We start from the raw sequence: 22,569 nt of genomic DNA, 5'->3' as shown, positions 1-22,569 counted from the left end.
GTATTAAAATTTTTGTTTTGTATTTTCTTATTCCTATTCCCATTACCCTTTGACCACTTGAAATGTTTCCGCTTCGTCCTCACGATGTTCTTCTATCAACCCTGCTTAGGATGAGAACAAAGTGAGCAGTGCCAATGGCCATGAAGAACGCAGCAAGAAGTAAGTATCTTCTCAGTTCTCTACATTTTGGGGGAGGCTGCTGATTTTTGTAAACTTGTGAATGCACATCAGTGGTGTTTAGGGAAATAAAATGGAAAAGCTTGATATTTGCAATTGCTGCAACTGCAGCAATTATGAAATTTTCTTTTGTTTACAAATGTAGTTACGCCCTTGTCACTGATGTCGTCAAAGTTGTGGAAACATTTAATGTTAGCATCAGATAAAAATACACACTTGGTAGGTTCAGCATATTTAATTTCTTTCTTGTTTTAGCAATGGAATGGATTTTGCATTTTAAAAATGTATTTGGTGTCGAATTTTATGTGATTTGGAACAGTTCAAAACATTTAAAGATACCAGTGCTTTCTTGAAAAGGTTTAGGGTGTTGGATCCCCTCCCCCTTCAAAAACATCTAAATTTTTATTTCTAATCTAAACTTCATAAAATTATATTATAACCTTTTTTAAGATCCAGAGTACAAGCCCACTTTCTTCAGGAAGCATAATTCCAGGGTCTGAACACCTGCTGATGACGCAAACAGTCTGGAACCAGATCAAAAATTGGAAGAAAAATACCTTGCATAAAAGAGTCTCTTAAATATCCCAAATAAATGGAAGGTTTTTAAGGCTGTAAAATAAATTCCTTACCTTACAAGCATAATTTGATGGTGAGATAGTGGATATAGGAAGAATAATTATTAATTTGATAGTTGTGTAAACAGTAACCGGTGCATTTTTGTAATATACAGCTAACTTAAGAAGTCAGCATGTATGCTGTTGTCATCTTCTGAGAATGCTGAAGGCATCCAAAGAATATTTCTTCCCAGGTGTATAAATATTTGGGAAATGAGAAGTCCAATTCCAACATCAGACTTATGTCAAAATCTAATAATCTAAAATTGATTATACCTTGTATTTGCATTCTAAACACTACTGTGAACATCATTCTCATGCTAAATACTGAGACCCTTAAAACCCCATCAAAAGCAGGTGCTCCCAATATTTTTAAGTTCTGATTTTTTTTATTGCTTTAAAATATATATACATCACATGTATAACCCTGCTTTTGTTTGGATGGCTAGTCTCAAAATATAATCTGGGGTCTAAAAAAAAAAGCAGTGGGTTTTAAATTTTAGAATTGGTTCTGACCTTGATTCATGGTAGAATGTTGAGAATACTAGAATGTATTTCAGTTCATTTCCTTAGTTGCTGTAACCTCTCTAAGATTAAAACAATGACGTTTGTTATCTTTGTGCCCGTGGTCCCATTTTCAGGTTGGACCTGTATGCTCTAAGCTTGTATTTCGAATTCAAAAAAACAGTAAACTAAGTTTAGAAAAAAAATTATATTATTGTAAAATAGAAGAAGGTCAAGGTATTTTGCTACTGTTAGTCTTGCAATGTTATTTGTTGTGTGGAGTTTCACCTTTTTGTGCTTTCCTAATTGTACTTTTGTGTCTGTTCAGAAATGTTCCTGTGGTATCTTACCCATTTCATTTTGAGTTAGCAATTGCTAGGATGTTAGTTATTCTTGTACTGCAGTTCTCTGATAGTATGATGCTTTTTGTCCCAGAATTTTGATTTGATACAGCTGTTGTTCCCCTAAATCTTTAAAGAACAAACTATACCATTTTGTATGTGACTTGTGACAATGTACTCTGTTGCTGAAGACTAAGGTATATATAGGCTTTACAAGGCTTCGTGCTTTGCTCATCAATTAAATTGTTTGGAGTGTCAGTATCTAGAGGATATTCTTTATCTACTTCAGTTGCACGATACTGAAAGAAGATTCAAACTGTCAGGAAAACCATAATCCACAGCAAACGTCAACAACTAAAAAATAACATTAGATTCAGTGTGCAGCTTTAATTGTCAAATCATACTAAATTTCTGTTTTAGAAATTGGAAGGATTAAGAATCTGCAATTTTACTAGATGTCTGTACTGTATGTCCAGTTTAATCATGATCGGAAGGCAGAATATGGATCTTGCCTGTTAGGAGTCTTTGCATGCAAAGAGGGTTCAGCTCACAGTTGGATAGTGAATAGTTGCTGTCTTTACTGAATACTAGCTGCAGTTATTAGTTGCTGGTACTGGCCAGTATATTGAGCTACAGGTAGTATTTTTCAGAGCTATTATGATAGTGAGTGTCTGAGGGTTTTAACTTAGGCAGATACTGGTAAGTGATGGATCCTTGGAGAGAGAGACTATCCGTACCTAACTGTCGCAAACTGCATTACAATAGGACATGTGGTTTAGTGATGTTGATGCAGATAATTCTGAATTTCTGGGTGGTGTCATCTTATCAGAGATTGTAAAGCTTCTGAATATTGGGTTTTGATGCAGCAGCTTCTCTGTCCATACAAAAATATTAGAGAAACTGATGGGGTATTGTAGATAAATAATCAATTAAAAATGAAATATTCCAGTTTTCAAAACCAAATCACAAAATGTTTCTCTTGAGACATAAATACTAAGATCGTTTTAATGGGTCTTCCTAGGTGGAGATTGGAGAGCAAAAGCTGCTAGTGATGATTAGACTCAGTTAGGTGTGGTAGCTGAGGGATTTTTACTTCAGTAATTGAAACTAACTAGAAGTCTTTGTTTATACATGGGCATAGAAAGTAACCGGGATGAACTTTTTTTAAAAAGGGGGGGTGGCATACAAAGTTTTTAAGTGTATGAGTGACCACTTTGAAAAAAGATGGTGTATGTAATCAGAAGTCCTGAAAGGACAGGAAAAATTCAATAGCAAAGGATGTTTTGAATTTCAAAAGTTTAGCAGCAAAGTTGGTTATTACCAAAATTTAGTTTGAGGTAGATTACTGTTTTAAGTAATTGCTTGAGCATCTGTTTAACGTGTGTTTTATGTATACATACATCTATATATTAAAAACTAGGAGACTGTAAGTTTTTATGGTCCGAGACTGAGATAGAGGAAAAAAGATTTGCAAATAACCCCAAACTAGTCTGCCAAGAATGGAACAGTGGCTCACTGGTTTTCAAATATGAGGTATAATTGACTTACAGATTTTAGAATTTTAAATTTTCGAAGTAAATGGTTAAAATGGTGAAGATTTCCAGTTTGCCCCAAACCTGTAAGAGCCGCAGACTTAGAAAAGCAAGTGGCTTATGAGTGGGAGTAGCAAGTAGGAAGCAAAACTCTTAAGCAGTGTGCTAAGACTGATGGCAGGGAGTATCAAGAGAAAACAACCTTCCTTTCCCCCAGACTTGTCTCTTCCTTTCTATTTTTGTAGTGTGTTGTTTTACTTTGCTTTAAAAATATAATTTATTCTTAGCATCTTGATGGGGTGTTTAAAGTATGTTTGAAAGACGCATGAAGTACTGCCTTTAATATGTACTAGATCTAATGCAGGAAATATATTTTTTTTCAGTCCTTTTACTCTTCCTGGAAGCTTTCTTTAGTGATTACAAAATTTAAAATAAAAAAGTGCTTTGGAGCACTTTATGTTGCTCATGATAAATTTTAAAAGATTGGTGACATGCTTAACTACCCATTTGACAAAATAAACTTGTATAAATACCAACAGGTAGAAACTTGTTCTGATCGATGTCTGTGACATCAAGTTAGAGGAACTGTGGAATGTGAGGTAAATAATAACACTGAGCTACACGTGTAACCAAAGCTGTATGTTTCTTTCTCAGGAGAAAAAAGAGCAAGAGCCGAAGTCGAAGCCATGACAGGAAGAGGAGCAGAAGTAAGGAACGCAAACGGAGCCGAGATCGGGAAAGAAAAAAGAGCAGAAGCCGGGAAAGGAAACGGAGCAGAAGCAAAGAACGCAGACGCAGCCGTTCTAGAAGTAGAGATCGCAGATTCAGAGGCCGCTATAGAAGTCCCTAGTAGGTTATTTATGTAGAGTTGCATGTGTGCTGCTTCAGTGTATGATGTGGAAGGTTAAAGTTTCACTCTCTGCTTTCTAAATTGGTCACTAATCATCTCAAAAAAGAAGGTGAGAGGTTAAGGTTGAAGAGTGTCAATACATATCAAGTGAAAAAGAGGAGGACAGTAATGTATCCAGTTCCTCCTGCTAGTTTTCATTCGTACCCGAACGCAGAAAGATGCAAAAGCAAGTGAAAGAATGTGTACAACTGACTGGAAAACAAAGTTTATCACAAAATTAAAATAACGAGCAAGTTTTCTACATGTCCTAACTATCTTCAGTATATGAACCTGACAGTTTAACTGTCAAAAAATGAATAGTAGTCTATGACTTTGGTTACAGGCTCATGAAACCTTTTGCACACTTCTTGTGCTTATGCATCCAAACTGGAAGCGTCTTGTCTTAGTAATGCCCATGCGTTGCATATTTGCCCTGCTTTTTCTCAAGCATGTTTAGAGGCTGTGGAAGAATTCTTCAGTTCCTCTCAGATCTTTGGCTTGATAGAACTTCTGCTATAGGGAGTTCCTGACAGTTGTAAATAATTTCTCAAAAAACATTTTTTCATTGGTATTTATTCTGTGTTTCTGCTGTTTTGTATTCTTGCCCTTCCCTTTGCTCCCCATCACCTCTTTTTGCCTTCAAAGAAACAGAAAAACAGGGAGAACTGGGCTGTATGCTTGTCTTTCATGGTTTACCTGAGGCTGCTGTTTGTGTCTGCTTTTGTCCGGGTCTCATCTCAACTGTTTCAAATCTCAGAATGCAAGATCATGTCAGAAGCAGGCATTTGAAAAGGATGTCTTTTTTTAATTATGGCATGTAACGTCATCCGCGATGGCGAAATCTCTCTCAAGATGTTTAAGAAGACATTGTCTACCTTCTGATAAATTGCAGGCTTGTACAGTTTTCTGCACATGAATGTTTTTCTAGGTGGCCAGGTCCCAATCCAGGGAACAGATTCCTTTTGGTACTCTTGGAATGCAAACAAAAAATGCCTGAGGTCTCAGGGTCTCATTTTACACTAAGTCACCTGCATGTTGGCATTTTCATAATGAAAATGTACTGCAACTCCTGGCTCTGCTAAGATACAGTGGCATCCTGTGCTTCCATCAGTCCTGTGTACTTGGGGATCATAGAGCGTATCAGCCCTGCTTTTACTTTGTCTCAAGTTATCAGGCCTGTCAGAACCTCTGTAAAGCTGCTCTGGGCTTCAGTTCTGAAGATTTCAGCTGTGCACAGTTGGCATGTTTTGTATAGCTCTTTGGCACCTGTAAGATTACAGTAGCTAGCTGGGTTGTGCCAGTGCCACCGTTGTGGCTCCAGACTGCCTTGTAAACAGAGGACCTTGATCAAGATCTTGAGCCTTTCGTATGTGGAGCCTGCCAGCCTTCTCACCTCCATTGTGGTGGTGCGTGGAGAGGATGTGCTTCATCTCATCACTTGGCAGTTGCTGCATTCTCTTAGCTGTGTTGGAGGGTTTTGTTCTTTGTTTTTCCTGTCGTCACTGAGTGAGAAGGTTCTTCACCTGGAGACATTTGGGAGTTTCAGTGTTCTGGTCTTCCAAAATAATTTCCTTGAGTAGAGGTTGAAAGTACGGACATTACTACAATAACTCATGCCTGTTTTAATGCATCAAGGTACGTTGTGCCAGGAAGGTAAATGATAGCAAGGGGTCTTTTTCATTGTTCTGATGCTCTTCCATAGCTGCTCTAGGCAATTTCTCTGGTATTGAGAGACAGTGAACAAAAAGGCAAGATAATCTAGTATCCACCAAGGATACGAGGTTGTGCATATTGGTTTGGCAGTGTTGTGTTCTCTGCCTCAGTTGCTGAATTGTTGCTTTCATTTAACCAAGTAGAATTTTTGTGTTTAAAATAGTTTAGTGGAAGACTGGTATAGGGGAACTACGTGCATCCTAGAGGCATTGGTACTGACTGTTGCATAGCCAGCAGTTGGCTGTCGTTCAGTTGTCGGTCATGGATGATGATGTTGAAGAGATACACATGCTAACGCGATTCCAACATTCTAGTTTGGGCTCAGAAGGTGTGAAAGAGAAGGACCTCAGAAGATATGAGGGAGAAGAACTCTTCATTTCTTCAGGACTCTTCAATGCAGAGACTCACCTTTAAAAACTTTATAACAGGCACTGACTTTCAGGGAGACACAAGTACTGGAGACGAAGCCTCCTGCATCACCAGCCTCCTTTGGATCAGATACCTTTGGATCTACCAAAAATCGTGCTTCTGTGTAAAGACACCATCTATGTAGCAGTGCCATCAGCTTGGCTTTTCAAAAGTAACTAGCAGAATGCTCTCGTTGGCTGGAGAATTTGAATCTGGAATCTCACCTTGTGAGGCTGTACAGACAGTTCTGAGTTGGTGTTACTGCAGGCAGCGTTGTGGCTGACTGCAACATCTAGTTCAAAATGCTTTGTGTCTGTATTTTTTTTTAATTTTATTTTTTACTCTTCTTCCTTCTTGTGATCTTTCTCATTTGCTTTATAAAGGCCCCTTTTCAAGCTAATATCTCTAAACTGAGAGGTTTTTGCTGCCAGGGGTGATGTGGAAGCCTCTCTGCAATAGTGAGAAGAGAAAGTCTAGTATAAGTAATTCTGAAGGAAAAGGAGAAGAGTGCCACAGAGAACCCGAGGACTTTGAATTTGTCATATTTAAGCATGAGATAGTGATTAAATGTTTTATTTTTTTAAAATTGGGTGACTGGCTTGCATTGCTTAGTGTTCACAGGATTTTTTAATGTTATTCTTCTCACATATCTTGCCCCTTAAGTGTTTTACAGTTATATTATTAGGTCTCTTAGGAGAAAGAACTTGACCAAGTGTTCTTGCTTAGACATCTGTCTGACAAATCCCAGCTACTGCTAACATACAGTAAAAGTCATTTAGACTGTCCTGTTGCTATTCTGGAACCAAGAATTTGGGCAAAGCTGCTGGGAAAACAGGGTTATTACATGAGGACTGAAAGTTTGTTGTGATTCTCCTGGACTTTGTTAGCTGAAGCTTGCCTTGTTTGAGACTCTTTTGTTGGAGTCTTGGATATGACTGAGCAGGTGAAAGCTGATATTTTACTGGCTATCTTCTGACCTGACTATTTTTCTTGGGCCATGTGGCATCACGTAGGTTTCGGAAAACATGTACCTAGGTGTGCTTTGGCGGTACACAGGACTTAGTGCATTTGGCTTATGAAGAAGGTAACCCGTAGACATAAAGATAAATTGCTTGTGACTCGGTGCTTCCATACGTGATAGCAGGAACCGGGCAACAATTGCAAAGAATTCTTACTCAGTAGGAGGAAGGAAGAAAATTCCCCAGAGATCTACAGTTTTACAAGCAAGTCTCCTTAGAAAAACCCAAAGAAATGCATCCCATAGAATGCTGTTGAAAAAGGATCTTCAGAAGGTAACTTGGGCCATAATCTTGCCCCAGGCAGCTTTCTGCTCAGTCTGTTCCAGATGGCTTTAGTTTGCTGGTGTTTTTTAATGTTTCTCCCATGTAGTCATGTAAATAAGATACTACTTACTTGTCAAGATTGAAAATAGAAAAGAGATCTCTGGAGTTGTGTTGTTTTTTTTTTTCTTCTTGGAAGTTGTATTGTATGTATTTGAAAACTGTTACTGTGTATCTTCTCAGGTTTTTTTATTGGGTTTAGACAAACTTAAAACATTTCTTTCACTGTTTCCTTAAAAACTCATGGTCTTGATTATTGACTATCATTTAGTTGGTCTGCATGTTAATATTCTGCAGTCACTGTAATTGGTTTGTCTTGCTGCATTTGAATTGAAATGGAGAACACCGTGTTCTACACCAGGAGGTGCGAAGATGCAAGGTAATCCCATCTCTCATAAGAAGCCAGCCTCTGGAATTAGTACCAACATTTCCAGATGCAGCTTTTGGCAGTATGGGTCATAGACATTGGAGAACCTGAATGGATGCTCTCATCAGTCATTTGTCTGAACTTGAGTAGGAAATGGAGTAATTTATCCTGGGCAAAAAAAAAAGTCTGTTTTTGCTCAATAGTGATCTCATCGCAACATGTGCCTGTTTTTATGTCTTATTTTCTCTTAATAAGTAGTTGTTTTCTCTTAATAAGTAGTTTCTAAATGGTCTTTTTTCTTTATTTTTTTTTCCAGTGTTATACAGGGCCATATTTCCCTTGCTTTAACCTGTCCACCACGGTTTTGGATCTTGGCCCACTACTTCCACCTGTGTCATGACATGTTTAAAAATGGGCATCCTCCTCCTTGTTGTGGATGCTGACTTTAACTATAAGCATTACTGCTCCACTGAGTAGCAAGATGATGTTTATCAGACAAATTGGTTGGCTAGATGGATTTAGTGAAAGACTGCTTAATGTCTTCAGACTGCTGTGTCTTGCAGGGTGTTTTCACATCAATTTATAGCCACAGCAGAAAGAATCAATTCTGTGCAGATGGAAAGACAAACCCCCTAGCATTCAGTGTGTGCAGCAGTGCCTCTGCCGTTCGGTGGATATACAGGAAGAACGTTAACAGGTGTTGTTCTTTGCCTTGTATCTACAAGGAGATCGAGTTCAGGGAGAGCATGATAGGATGAATCTTGCTATTCATGTCACAGTCTGTTGCCCTGTGCCACAATAACGAGCAAGAGGACTGTCCTTAACATGGAAGCAATGGGCAGATTGCCATTTGTTCTGGCAGCCTCTGTGAAGTGTGGAAAACTAAAATTAGATTCAGCCAAGAGATTGGATTCCTTCTGTGGTGACATGTCTATATAAGGTTAACAGCTGGCTTAAATGGTTCTGTGTTTTGATGTCCATTAAGAACTTTACTTAAAGGAAGCTGCATTTAGATATTCGTAGCACTTCAGTGGCTAGAGCTGAGACAGCATTAGTGAATGTGTCCCTTGCAGATGTCTGCAGGGAGCTACTTTGGTTTCCGCTTGCATCTTAAATTTCATGAAACTTTCAGTTTTAAAACGTTACACTTGAGCAAATAGTCCTGCCAGCACCACTTTGCTCAAAACTCTGAGGCTGAGTTCCAGGCCGTTAAGGTACTGCTTTGCAGTGATCAGTAAGTAGAATGTGCATGTGGACAAAAAAACATGCAAAGAATATTACAACAGTAACTGTAGCTCAATATTTTGCACATACAAATATGCCATGTCTGGCTGGCTCATGATTCAGTTCTTCCTTGGAGTCCTGTATATTCTGGGATTTTGCAATGCAGATGAAACTGAGCAGGGAGCATATTCTGTTTGGAGTGTTGCATGTAGCTTATGCATGCTGTGGGTGCTGCTAGTGGAAAATGTTTACAAGTTCGGGTGCAAGGGTGGGTGAGCACTTGTAATGTAATGTGAGTACAGACAGGAAATCTTGAATTCAGGTATTCTGGTGAGTAATGTCTGTCTCTGCTTTTGCCGTAGTTCTGGTCCAAAATTCAACAGTGCCATCAGAGGGAAGATTGGTCTGCCTCACAGCATCAAATTAAGGTTTCTGAGTTTTCTCTACTTTTTATTGCATCATTAGTAGGTTTTGTTTAAAATCAGACTGGTATTTTTGAAAGTTTTCTTATAATCTTGTTGATTTCTCTTCATAGCAGACGACGCTCCAGAAGCAAAAGTCCCTTCAGAAAAGACAAGAGCCCTGTTAGGTAGGAATTTTTACACACATTTGAGTGGTGTTTTTTTTTTCTGTCCAGCTGAAGATGGAAAAGTAATGGTGAAATAATGCATGGCTACTTGCTCTCCAGCATATACTTACAAGTAATGCTGGAATTCATTCAGAAAGCCCATGAGAGGAGAGCATTGAAAATATATTGCTTTCTCCCCATGTCATAAACTATCTCTCCTGCCCCCCTCACCAATAACGGCGTACAATTGTAAATAATGTCAGTTTGCAAAAGATGTCTTGCTTTGCTTTTTGTGTTTCTGTATTCTCAATCTTTTTCCCATTAATTGTGATTTAAATTAACTAGCTTTTCTGCTAAATCTTACTTAATAATCTTAAGTATGGAATGGAAAGGTACTTCTTTTTCCTATTCAGTATGTATTGATGTTATTTGTAGAGAAGCCGGGTACCTTTGAAATCCAGGAGGTGCTTATCCATCCTTAGGCTTCTCATTTAAGGGAATTGGATTTAGATAGCTGCAATGACATTATTCTTGAAATTAATGCAGTTAAATTTAACCAATCTTGCTTAGTTTTTTTAATTATTAGCAAACTCTTACTGAGGTAATTTAGTTTAAATTCTTCTTGTGTATTCTCAGTGGTTTTTTTTCCTTAATATTTATAAAAATATAAATACATATTACATGACTGGAAACTCAATCCAGGATCCAGCATGCTAATTCTGTCTTGTACTTAAGTACAAGTCAGATTTTTTTAGATTTGAAGCTTTAACACCTTAAAAATGGTGCATCTAATTTCAGCTAGTGATCAGTATTGAAATAAAATTAATCTAGTGCTTCTGGTGTAAAGGATGAGAGTAATTATTCATTATTCATACTTTTTAATGGGTTAACAAGCTGAAACTATAAAATGAGGTCTGGGAATTCTGTTTGTATAGATGTCAGTATTGTTTATGCAGTGGCTGTAGTGACTCCGAAGTGACTGGGTAGATGTAAGATTTTAGTTTGCAAAGATTTAGTTTGCAAAGATTTTAGTTCGCAAAAAAAAGTTCGTACTAGTTTTCTGAGAATTCAGACAGCTAGTCTGTGCTAATTAATCCTCCTTTCCTTTGTTTTCCTGTCCTTTCATCTCATCTTTTTGACTGCAAGCTCCCGAGTGGTACTGTTAGCTGTTCTGGATAGTAGCAAAATGGCACCTCTGTTAGTGTTACAGCACTTCTGTACTTAAAATACAATTTTCCAGTCTATTTATTGCTTAAAGTTGAAACAGGATGTTTAGTAATGCTAAGGAAGTAAATATGTTATTATTATATTAATATTAGGTATTCCCTTCAGTTCTTGACCCTGTCTTTTTTAATATGGCTGGTGTTTTTTTCCCCCATCAGACTTTGAAGTACTGATTATTTAAAGTTTCATGCATGGTCCGGAGATGAGTTATCTTAATTCAGGTTATATTTTAACTGAACCTTCCTCTTTCCAGAGAACCTATTGATAATCTTACCCCTGAAGAGAGGGATGCTCGAACAGTATTCTGCATGCAGCTGGCTGCAAGAATTAGACCAAGAGACCTGGAAGAATTTTTCTCTACAGTAGGGAAGGTAATTAATAGGGAGATTAAAATTATTCTGAATACTTCCTCAAGCTGTCCTAGTACAGGATTGGTACTCTGCAGAACTGTAAGCAAGTGGCTTTCTGGAGCGTCCTATACAGGTGAAAGGGGGGATGAATGATGACCAGCTAATCCTTAAAGGCTCTGAACATGAAAACATAATTTATCAGGAGTTCATTGTTCAGCATGTGGTGTGATGCAAAATATGACAATGCAATTCTGATTCAAACAACCTCATTTTTCGGAGTTTCAGTCTTTTGCAGGTAGGTCTGTCAGTTACAGTGTAATTTAAAAAGTAGTTTAACTTTTGATTTTGAAAAACTTTATTTGTTCCATCAGCCATAAGGTTCTGGCTTAAAGCATTACAATGCTGCAAGTATTCTCTTGCCCCTGTTCTTGTAGCATACAACATTTGACTTTGAATGGCAGCTTTTAATGCTAGCTTGCCTCTGGGATGTGTCTGTTAAGATCGCTTTATGCTACTCTAGATTTGCAACATAATTACGAAGCCATTGACTTGGCAAATAATTGTCTGATTATTAATACCTTTCTGAGAAATGCACTGCATTAGGGTTTTTTTTTTCCTTTATCTCTAACAGCATTTCTATACTTGCCTTTCAGGTTCGTGATGTGCGAATGATTTCGGATAGAAATTCCAGGCGTTCAAAGGGAATTGCTTATGTAGAATTTGTTGATGTTAGTTCAGTGCCGCTGGCAATAGGACTAACTGGACAGAGAGTCTTGGGTGTACCAATCATAGTACAAGCATCACAGGTAAGGAGTTGTGAACCTCATTTTTATTCATGTTGAGTGGTGCCTCTTACATCGCTGGAAGACTTACTGTTTGAAAATGTGGTTACCGTTGAACGCTTGGAAAACTTAACAAGAATGATTATTTAAGCTAATTATAAATGGACCTTTGTTTCCCATAGTTGACAGGCAAATTAAAGTGATATAAATGCATTTCGAAAATACAGATGTTAAGAGTAGTAATAATGAAACTGTAATAGTATTACCGAATTATAGTATATATTATGTATGCTTTCCAGCATGTGTAAAAAGTAAAGTGTTAATTTACTAGATACAACCTAGAATTCTGCATGAAGTTGTTCAATTTGAAGGCTTTTGGAAGCTGTGTCTTTATACTTGGTCATGGTTTTGGATTTTGTAGATTTTAAGTTAAAATCCAGTGGATACTGTGCAGATTTTAAAGCAGCTTGTTTTTGGTGAATCTGCTAGTTTTAATCTGGTAGATGTATTCTGCTTATGTTAGGGTTTTTTATTAAATTCTTACAGAAGGTGAGTTTTTTCTTTTTCCTTTTCTTAGGCAGAGAAAAACAGAGCAGCAGCAATGGCAAATAATCTGCAGAAGGGTAGTGCTGGTCCTATGAGGCTCTATGTGGGATCATTACACTTCAACATAACTGAAGATATGCTTCGAGGAATTTTTGAGCCGTTTGGCAGGGTAAGTTTTAATTTGGCATGTTGTGTTACGGTATTTTATCTGAAAAACCTGGATTAGTTGTAGACTACCCACATGGAAATAATTCAGCTTCACACCTGAAAAACATTTGTTTCTTTTTCTCGCTCTTCTGTACCTGTACATCCACAAGGCTTTAGATATGTAGTTAGTATTGGAGAGCAAATCAGAACCTTGATTCGTGATGTGGTCCAGTGATTTTGAATGGCAGGTCTTATGAAGGAAAGCTGAGAATTCAATGAATGCCTAAAATTACAAAACAAAACAAAAAAACCAAACGAAAAATCCCCAGGTTATATCCTGCTTCTGCAGCTTGTAAATATCCCCCCTCTCCCATGTGATTGTGCATGGGGGCCACGTTTCACAGGTTAAAGCACAAACCACAGCATCAGGTCTGAGTTCTGTTCACTGTGAATGTATTACTTTCATCTGTTTCTGAGGATTTTTGCTTAAGTTTTAGCTCATGTTACTACCATGAACTAGTGGCCTGTCCTGTACAGCTCTGACGTAGGCCCCTTTTCACTCCTGATCATTAGATCCCAGTTTGTGGCATGGTAATATGATTTTGTAGGGAGAGTTATGGAAGTGAGCAGATGGAATCTGAAGTTTCCAGTGGAGTCATGATAAGTGTTAGCCCTACTGTGCTAACTAAGGTATCATGGGTATATCGTTATTAGATAGGGAAAAGTAATATACTTAATATGCTGCTTAGTGGGGAAAAAAATAAAAATTGTCAAGTCCATTGATGTTTTTTCCTACTATATTTGGATGGTAACCCTGCCTCATTCATATTGTAACATTGCTTTTCAGATGCTTTATTCAGATTCAGTATGTGTATCCCTTTAATTCTGTTGTGCAAAAGACTGGGAAATTGCAGCAATTTATTAAATTTTAATTCACATGGCTGTTCTTGTTTTGTTTTCTTCCAAGGTCTGGCAGTAGGAGTAATGTAGTTTAGGAGGCTTACGTGTAGAGCTGTGAAGGTTTTTCCTTCTGATTGCATATACTCCAGTCTTAAATTCAGTTCTTCCTCTTACTCCTGTGTTGCTGTCTCTTCCCAACACTAATTTACGTCTCATGGGTGACTTACCAATATGTTTGAATTCAGTAACTGTAAACTTCTAGGAATTCTCATATGCCAATAATTATTTAAAATGTGCACCTTTATCTTAAAGCCCCTGTCAAAGCCATGCAAACTGCTTTTCTTACCTTGTGAAATGGAGTTTCTCAGCATGTGAGATGCCATGACTATAATGTTTCAGTTAGGATTTGATGATGTCTGCACATTCATTGTCTGCTAGAATATTGCATCAGGACCAAGCCTCTGCCTGTAGCTGGACTCAACTTAAAGGACAAATTGTACATCACCCTTAGGTTTACCTGCTTCTGTTTTAGTATCAAAGTATGTATCTAGCTGACTGTACACTAACTTTGACTTGAGGAAGGAATGAGGAACTGATTTAAAAAAAAAATAGTGGTTTCACATTCATATATGTATATTTGGCAGGGCTCTATTCTGGTTTTGTTCTGATATCTTGTGGTTTGTTCCAAAATGCCTGATAATAAATAGCTTTATTTTTATTTTTAGATTGAAAGCATTCAGCTGATGATGGATAGTGAAACTGGACGCTCAAAAGGATATGGATTTATTACGGTATGACTAGAACTGCCAGACTTAGACAATTTCTGAGTGTAACCTTCCCATGTAGTAGTATAGCTTACTCAGCAGTCACTGTTAAGTCTCATCTTGGAAATATCATGTTGCAGGATATGCAACAATGGCCTTTTTCTTTGTTTCTGCCAGTTCTCTGTGGGTATTGTGGTTGAACAATGCACATGTTTACAATGGAATAGTATACTTTGTGGTTGGTGTCTTCTGCAGGCAAAGATACTAATAAAGACTGGCATTTTCACAGTGCTGTGAAAATGATTGAATTTGAGCTTTTTAGGGGAAATACAATATTAGAGGCTAAAACTTTTGGTTGAAAACATCTTTCCTCTTTACCCTCAGATACATAATTTTGTGAACTTGGGTTTCTTGACTGACCTAGCAATTTTTCATGGGGAAAAAAGTGTTGGCTGGGACCTCTGGCACTTGGAGAGAAATTAAACTAAACTAATTATATAGCTAATATTTGATGGTTTTAACACTGACAAAATATTTGTGTGTTTAATTTGATGTTACGCAGCATAAAGCAGAATATCTGTTAGGAATAGCCAGTAAATGCATGGCAGTTACAAGGTTACAAAGGAAGCGACTGTTATTCTTGGAAAGCGTTGAAAGAGAACTGCAGTCATGACTTCTGTTGATTGCAATATCTAGATACTCTAGCTTCAACAATAATGTATATTTAAATGTATTCTTATCTAAATATGAGAAAGTAAATATCCAAACTTGTGTGTGTTCAGTTTAAATGGAAGATACGGAGCACATTTAAGTTAGCTTGTAGCTATTGTTATTTTAAATATAGTGTTTCTCATGTTTACGTAACTGTGGGTATTACATACAGTAGAAGTGTTGCGGAATCCTGTATGCAGTATTACTGAATTCATATTTTTCCCATCTACAGTTCTCAGACTCTGAGTGTGCCAAAAAGGCCTTGGAACAACTCAATGGATTTGAGCTGGCTGGTAGGCCAATGAAGGTTGGACATGTAACTGAACGCACTGATGCTTCCAGTGCTAGTTCGTTTTTGGACAGTGATGAGTTGGAACGGACTGGAATTGACTTGGGAACAACTGGTCGCCTTCAGCTGATGGCAAGACTTGCAGAAGGTATGTGTGATGATTAATAGGAAATGTGTGAAAATACTGAAGTTTGCAGAATTTGAAATAATACACCCCAGAGAATATTATGCTAAATGTGTGGAATGGTATTTTTAAGCTTTTGACAACAGTAAGATTTCTGATACTTCTGTTACTGGATCCTTAACTGAGTGAAAAGTGCTTGCTACAAGGTATGTTCATATTCTGTTCTAGGTACGGGTTTGCAGATTCCCCCAGCTGCACAGCAGGCTCTGCAGATGAGTGGATCTTTGGCATTTGGAGCTGTGGCAGGTAAGAAATGATGACCTATTTATTTTTCAAAAATTCTTCATGCCTTATAATTTTGAGACAAGAGGTACTTAACTACATTTTGTGATCTTTCAAAATGCGAACATAGGTATTACAGCATGTTTTACAAACTGTAAAATGTTGCAAATTCATAAGCAAATAAACAAGTGACAGTATATGACAGCTTTGATGGGCGTCATTCATTTTGCATTATTTTTTGGCAAATCTGTTGTAGTTCACTTAATTCATCCCAAACGTCATCTCTCTATCTTTACTATTCCCTGTACTAGTGGGGACTTTTATGTTCCACTGCAGTGTAAATGTTGACGGTTAAAAATAACAGGCTCATAATTGGAAGGGGATTGACCCTTCTGAAAAAACAGAGCTGTACCAGGGGCAAGAAGGTTATTAGGACTTCATGGGGGACACGGCAACTAAGACTACAGTAGTGTTAGGTTTATACAGTGTATGTCCTGGCAAGGAAGGACACTGTACCAGGGAATTTGTGTGTTGCTTGGAATTGGCTATAGTTTTTGTGTTCTACAAGTGGGTATGTTGGAAGCGTTACTGAGACATTATTTTGTGAGAGGGAACGAGGCTGAGGATATGATTGCTGCTGCTAGTTCATAGCTGGCCTAAACAACAAACTGTTCGAGAGGGCTTCAGAACTAGAGCAATGAGTAACCTCCCGCAGAAGATTAGGAATTCAGAGAGTGGAATTTCTTCTTGTTATTTTTTATTAATACAAGAACAAAAGGCATGTAACTGTCATAGCAGTAGTAAAGACTTGAATGTCACAAATAACTAGATGCTGGAACGTGTGAGAAATGTCAGGAAATAAACAAAGAATAGGTGGCATTGTTTTGTTTGTCTTCCAGCAGAGTTTGTGACAGAATTGATTCAGACATAAGATACACCTGAATCATGTTACTGAAGTTCAGGTGCAGTTTTGAGAAGAGCATACACATGAAACTGTAGACAGTTGCTAAAAGAATATAATAGGATCTTTCTATAGATATACCCTTGGAAGAAAAAGGAATTGGCTAGTGCAAGAAAAATGTGGGTTGGGGAATAAGGTTTTTTTTCTATTTGAGAAGAAAAAGATGAAAAAGACATAGTGGCAAGGAAAAAGCCTATCTAATCCAGAAAGAGAAGGAAAGGTAAACAACACTAAAATTAGATCACCTTTAATGTAGGTGATGAAGTGGTGTGACAGTCTTGCATGGAAACAGGTGTAGTCAATGAGAAATGAGAGAAATATTTTTAAAAAACACCAATCTTTTCCCCACCCCCGTATTTGAATCAAACAAGCCAAAGAAATCCAAACTCCCCAAATCAGGAACATGGCCAAAAATGTCTGACACAGCTGAACTGTTAGGATAGTGGAATCAGTATGAGACAACATGGCTGTGGAACAATAAATGATAAGGCTGAATACAGGTTTTTGAAGAATGTGCATATTCAGTAACTGTAGAAATAAAAGTGATAGAAGTAGCATTGTTTATTCCACTTGTATTGTACAAAAGGAATAATGCAGACATGTGCAACTTAAATAACTTTGGGAAAAGGTACTACCATAGAGTCATGAGCTATCCCCAAAGTGAGATTTGGTTGTGGATTAAAGATCTCTTTACTCTTGCTAGAGAAAATTACTACCAGGAATTATGTCATTATGGGAGACTTTAACTTCCCTGATACAGATTGGAGAAGAATTGCTAGTAATAATGGTGGGGCCCAGATATTCCTGGATGTGATATCCGACAAATTTCTTCATCAAACACTCACTGACTCATGAAGAGGGGATGCTATTTTAAACTCAATTTGGTAAGTAATGAAGATGTTACGGATGAGAATAGAAATGACCGTTGACTTGAGGGATCGTGAGTTGCTCAAGTTTAAATGGAAGGATAAACAAAACAGGTCTGTAACTAAGGCTTCTGATTCAAAAGCGGTGGTTGAAGAAACAAGACAATAAAGTCATCTGGTCTAAGCCACTTGAGTGTTTGAACAGGCAGGCTGTAAAAAGTTTCTTCAGTTCCAAATTGCTAATGCTATATTGGATCTGTATTCCACAGAAAGAAGAAACAGTCCTGTTAGAAATGGGCTCCACACAGAACTGGGTGATTAACTGCTGCAAAAGAAATAAGGAATAAGCACAAAGCCTATGAAGAATAGGAAAAAGGACTAATAATAAAACAATACTTTTAGTTTGGGAAATAAGTAAAATGAGAATTACCTGCCAACAGCCAGATTGAGTTAGACTTTGTAAAAGACATGAAAGCATAAATGAAGATTTACCAACTCTTGAAGAAAACAAAAAGGAAGCAGGGCTGAGGTTGAATGAAAAAACACTCCCAAGATGTTTCAAAAGAATCTCATTGCCTCAGTTTGTAGTGGGGACATAAAGTTTGGAATTTGAGGAAAGTAAGCTAGGAACATGGATTAAAAAAAAGAAAATTATTCACAAAGTAGAAGCAAAGCTAAAAGACAGAGCTGAATGTACTAATAGAAAACTCCCGTCAAATTAGTGAGGGAATAGGTAGTGAAATATGAGGTCTAGTATTTGGTATTGTCGATAAATATTTGAAGTCTGTGATACAATATAGAGCTGGAACATCTAATTCTAGATTACCTACACTTAAAAGGAAGGAAGAACACCATAATCTGGTCGGTTTCCAGTCCTGTTGCTCTGTCTTCACTTCTCTACTTCAAAAGTCACACTAAGGATGGGTAAACTGGACATTATTAAAGTATAGCATACTTTCAGAGAAACTGCATTTAAAGACTAACAATCTTTGATAAAACTGACTTTCCTAGGCAGAGGAGCAGTAGTAGAACTCTTTTCCTTGACTTGTGTCATTTGGAAGTTACTAAACGAGAGAAGTGGGTAGTACAGGAAGTACAAGATGTGTAAAGAAGCTGGCTCAAAGAAAGAGGGCTTTTTTTCAGGTGAAAGCTGGGAAGGTTAGAGGCTGTTGTTGAAGCCAAAGTTCAGGTGTTGGGCTGATCTTGTTTAATATTTACATGAATAACAATGGTCAACAAGAGTAGGAGTGAGGTGAGTAAATACAGAGGTGCTGTCAATAAGGGATTCTTGTACGTTGTTCACCTGTTCAGGATTGAAACAAATTCTAGTTATATAGCCTGGGAGCTTAGCAGTGAAAGATGGCCAAGGAGGAGGAAAAATATCTAAATACTCCATTTATCAGTGAGTGAACATGAACTGTCAGCGTGATGAAAGGGCAGCTGTGTTCCTAGAGGTAGGATACTTGAGTATCTGAGATGTAACGTACACATTTGTGAACAGTTCTGGTTCACCCATGTTCAAGATGGGTTGAATCAAACTAAAATAGGGAAGCTAAAGAATTAGTTTTACGGGAGACCTGAGAACTTGGATGTTATTCCCATTGAGAAAATTCCAGCAGGAAAAAGAATTGAAGCTAAACAGTTGTAGCTGTGTACTTTCTGTTCTTTAGTAAATTCTGTCTAAAAATCTGAAACTTAAAATAACCATGAGGCTATAGAACATTCTTCTAATGCTTTGTGGGACAAAACATTCCTTACTTTTGGGAAGGCACTGTCTGTTTATGAAGAAGGTTGAGGTAGTGTGCTGCAATAGAGGGACAAAGAGGTGTTATCATCCCGGACCTCTATTTGATCTGTTCTGTTGTAAGTAATTACTTAAAAGACTGGGGAATACTTGGCAGGCTTTTGTTTATTTTTGTTTCAAAATAAACACGCAACTTCATTTTGTTTTAAGACACAAAATGCTTTGATAGATACTTCTGTATTTCTGTTTTCTCTGTACTAAGCATGTACTATTTAGTCATGCTAAGCTCACTACTCTTAGAGATGATACATAGAGACCATACTGAAAAAGTTACTTTGATCGTAACTTGGCGGATGTATTAATTTTAGTTTCCACATACTATTTAAAACTACATGTAGGGAAGAATAAGAGTTGACAGTGAAGAGTGACAATGAATTTCTAAATTCTGAGTGAATTTAGAAGTGAAAGGAGAGGACCATTCTTTGATCATGAGCAACAAGAAAATTCAGCTAGTTGATGAAAGATTTGGTGGACAGGGTTATGTTTCAGAGGTGGTAGATAATCAACCTGTGAAACTTGTTGCCACAAGATGCTGTTAGCTGATCTTCCTATGTTTAGAACAGATTTGACTCTTGGCCCTGGACAGAATTTGAACTGGTGATCTGTGTAGACTTGCCACATTTGGTGCAGGTGGCCTGGAGCATTCGGCTGTAGAGCCCCAGGCTGACCGACATTTGGTGAGTTCAGCTGTACGTGATGTATACGTGCAATTGTGTCAGAATTGCAGAGTGAGAAGTCTCTATCCTCAACTAACTAGAGTGATTTAGGAGATTTTGGATTTTTTTTTTTAACATTTGTTTACAAAAAACTTTGGGTAGTAATTAACTAGGTAATTAGTTACAGATTTGGGCAAATCCATGCAGTTTCTGCAGAGAATACAGGCTAAGACAGTCTTCCCCTTTATGGTATTTCTCACTCCATGGAGTTGAAGATTTCTTTGTGTTCAGATCCAGATGGAAAACATGCTAAACGTAGCCAGTTCTTGTTACAGCTTAGCCTTCGGAGCTTGTTCCTTCCATCTCTTATTTTTCAATACAGTTCCCAGTATGTGTTCTTCTATGGAAGTTCACTTGGGAAGGCACTTGAGGAAGACTTGTCTTTGGAGCTCTCATTGCCTAATACTTAAAGCAAAATATTCACTCCTGTTGGTCCCCAGTGGAGGGCTTATTAGAATGGGAAAAAGTATGTTGATATCTGATACCTTCAGGTAATTTCCAAGTAAGCTTGGAAGCTTACTTGGGTCCATCACTTCACTGCTTTCTAAACAAGTGAAGTAAGATGATGGTTAACTTTAGCCTTCTAACTCCTTGTGCTTGTGTGAATTAAATTGGAACGTAAGTGAAGAGGCTTATGCTTAGATTTCTTGCATTCTGAAGTTTTCTGTTAGGTTAAAGATGTCGAGTGTTGGAGTCATATACTTGGAAATGGTTAGAAAGTCTGCATTTGTCTATTCCCATTACTTCAAATGGGGACAGCTATATGTTATTAAACAAGTAATTATTGTTTTCTTGGCAAATTAAATGTTCTGAACGCTTGAAAATGTTTTAAATTTGAAAAATACCAAGGTAACTTGTGTCATTATGACATTTATATGGAAAGATAACAGGTGAAATATCACCTTATTCTACTTGAGATTAAATCTGATAACTGCTTTCAGAAGGTCACATTTGGATAACTGTGTGCTTAAATGCTTTCTGTTAGTAAAGATGCTAAACTAATGCCTGTAAGAATTGCTGTAATTATTTTCTCGTGGAACAAAATACATCTTACAAAGAGTTCGAGCACAGCAAAGGCAAGGTGGAAATGATACATTGAATTAAAGGCCATGATCATGTCTTTCCTTTTAAGGTATTGTTTCTCTTTGAAATATGCTTAGCTTTGTGGTCATGGAATCTCTATTAAGTACAGAATATTCCAGCTGAGAAGCTGAAATTAGTGAAACTACTCACAAGTAGAGAGAAACAGTGAGAGTGGGTTGAGGTACTTGAACAAGCTCTTAACCACAAAAATACAAGCTAAACAACCTGGCTGGCAGGTAATGATACAGTAGTGCTAGCAAGCATACTAATTAACTTCTGTATATTTTTCTTTAGATTTGCAAACGAGACTATCTCAGCAGAATGAAGGTAAACTAGCATTTGATATAACTTGTCACCAGTAGGTTTTGTTGCAGATAAGTGATAAAAGTGAAATGCTTCTGGTGTAGAGTTTGCCAACAGCCTGAGAAATTGTATTGTATTCATGTCTGTAGGAATCATGCTATGTATTGATTATTGACTGAAAATAACAGAATGTATGTTAAACACTTCGCCTTTTCTTTGTAGCATTTCCTCAGTGTTGGTAACATTCCCCAGCCATATGTTAGTCCTAGAAAATGTGTGGGTTTGTGTTTTTGCTTGTGGGTTTAGGTGTGATTGGGTGTGGGGTTTTTTCTTGCCTTAGAGGTAGGGACTAGAGAGGTCATTTGAGAATCAGGAGTTTGGGGTCACTGTCCCTGGATTAGTCATCATCTTACTCTGACTGTGCAACCATTAACATCTACATGTGTAGAGAGAAGGCGGCCATTATTTCAACTAAATTAACAGAAGCTTACAGCCTATGGAAAGGGCAGTCTATAGGACAGTGCTTCTCTTTAATAAGATGTACTGTGATGATGAGCAACAATAAATGACAAGTAATAATTTCATAGTTACTGGGACAGAGTATAGATCTATTCTACAATTAAAATGTTTATAATTTTAGTTGTCAAATATTTCCTATGTTATGTGTTTCCAAGGGACAAAAGTACGGATATACTTTTTTGAAGGATAATTCAATGTGCTTAAAATACATTTTGAGAGTTCTCAAAGATGTTTGTCACTTCCTGTGAAGTCAGATGGGGTGGTGCCACTCCATCCTGAGCTGCTGCTCAGCTTCCATGAGGAGAAAAAAATTAAAGGTGCTGCTGGCATACAACTCAGGCAGAATTTTTAGATGCATGTGAAGATGCATATATCTGCATTTAAATGTTTAAACTGAAAATCTGCCAAAATCAGGGCTATCTTTTCACTTTTCAGCTTCAACTGTAGTTTATCTGTGCTGTTTTCCGTATCAATCAATTTAAAATTTCTCTGTCATAGATAGTGCCTAGTTACGAGTTTTG

At 37.5% G+C, this 22,569-nt stretch overlaps 1 protein-coding gene across 10 annotated transcripts in view; it reads left to right on the top strand.

Moving 5' to 3' along the window:
• RBM39 (RNA binding motif protein 39) overlaps positions 1 to 22,569 on the top strand; it is a 32,659-nt gene that overhangs the window by 5,617 nt on the left and 4,473 nt on the right. The window contains exons 3-14 of one of the 10 annotated variants that reach the window (XM_075166164.1): positions 110 to 159; positions 3,823 to 4,017; positions 9,472 to 9,537; positions 9,648 to 9,698; positions 11,155 to 11,272; positions 11,905 to 12,057; positions 12,611 to 12,748; positions 14,352 to 14,417; positions 15,334 to 15,538; positions 15,743 to 15,820; positions 17,893 to 17,937; positions 21,521 to 21,553. In XM_075166164.1, coding sequence (XP_075022265.1) covers positions 110 to 159; positions 3,823 to 4,017; positions 9,472 to 9,537; positions 9,648 to 9,698; positions 11,155 to 11,272; positions 11,905 to 12,057; positions 12,611 to 12,748; positions 14,352 to 14,417; positions 15,334 to 15,538; positions 15,743 to 15,820; positions 17,893 to 17,937; positions 21,521 to 21,553 — 1,198 coding nt within the window. Of the gene's footprint in view, positions 1 to 109; positions 160 to 3,822; positions 4,018 to 8,453; positions 8,583 to 9,471; positions 9,538 to 9,644; positions 9,699 to 11,154; positions 11,273 to 11,904; positions 12,058 to 12,610; positions 12,749 to 14,351; positions 14,418 to 15,333; positions 15,539 to 15,742; positions 15,821 to 17,460; positions 17,642 to 17,892; positions 17,938 to 21,520; positions 21,554 to 22,569 lie in introns of those variants that run through there. The other 9 variants (XM_075166163.1, XM_075166167.1, XM_075166166.1 and 6 more) reach the window with 9 other exon arrangements.

Source organism: Calonectris borealis, chromosome 17 (assembly GCF_964195595.1).
Source record: "Calonectris borealis chromosome 17, bCalBor7.hap1.2, whole genome shotgun sequence".
NCBI lineage: Eukaryota > Metazoa > Chordata > Aves > Procellariiformes > Procellariidae > Calonectris > Calonectris borealis.
The sequence above is the reverse complement of the archived record's forward strand: the minus strand, read 5'-3'. Positions and strand labels throughout refer to the sequence as shown.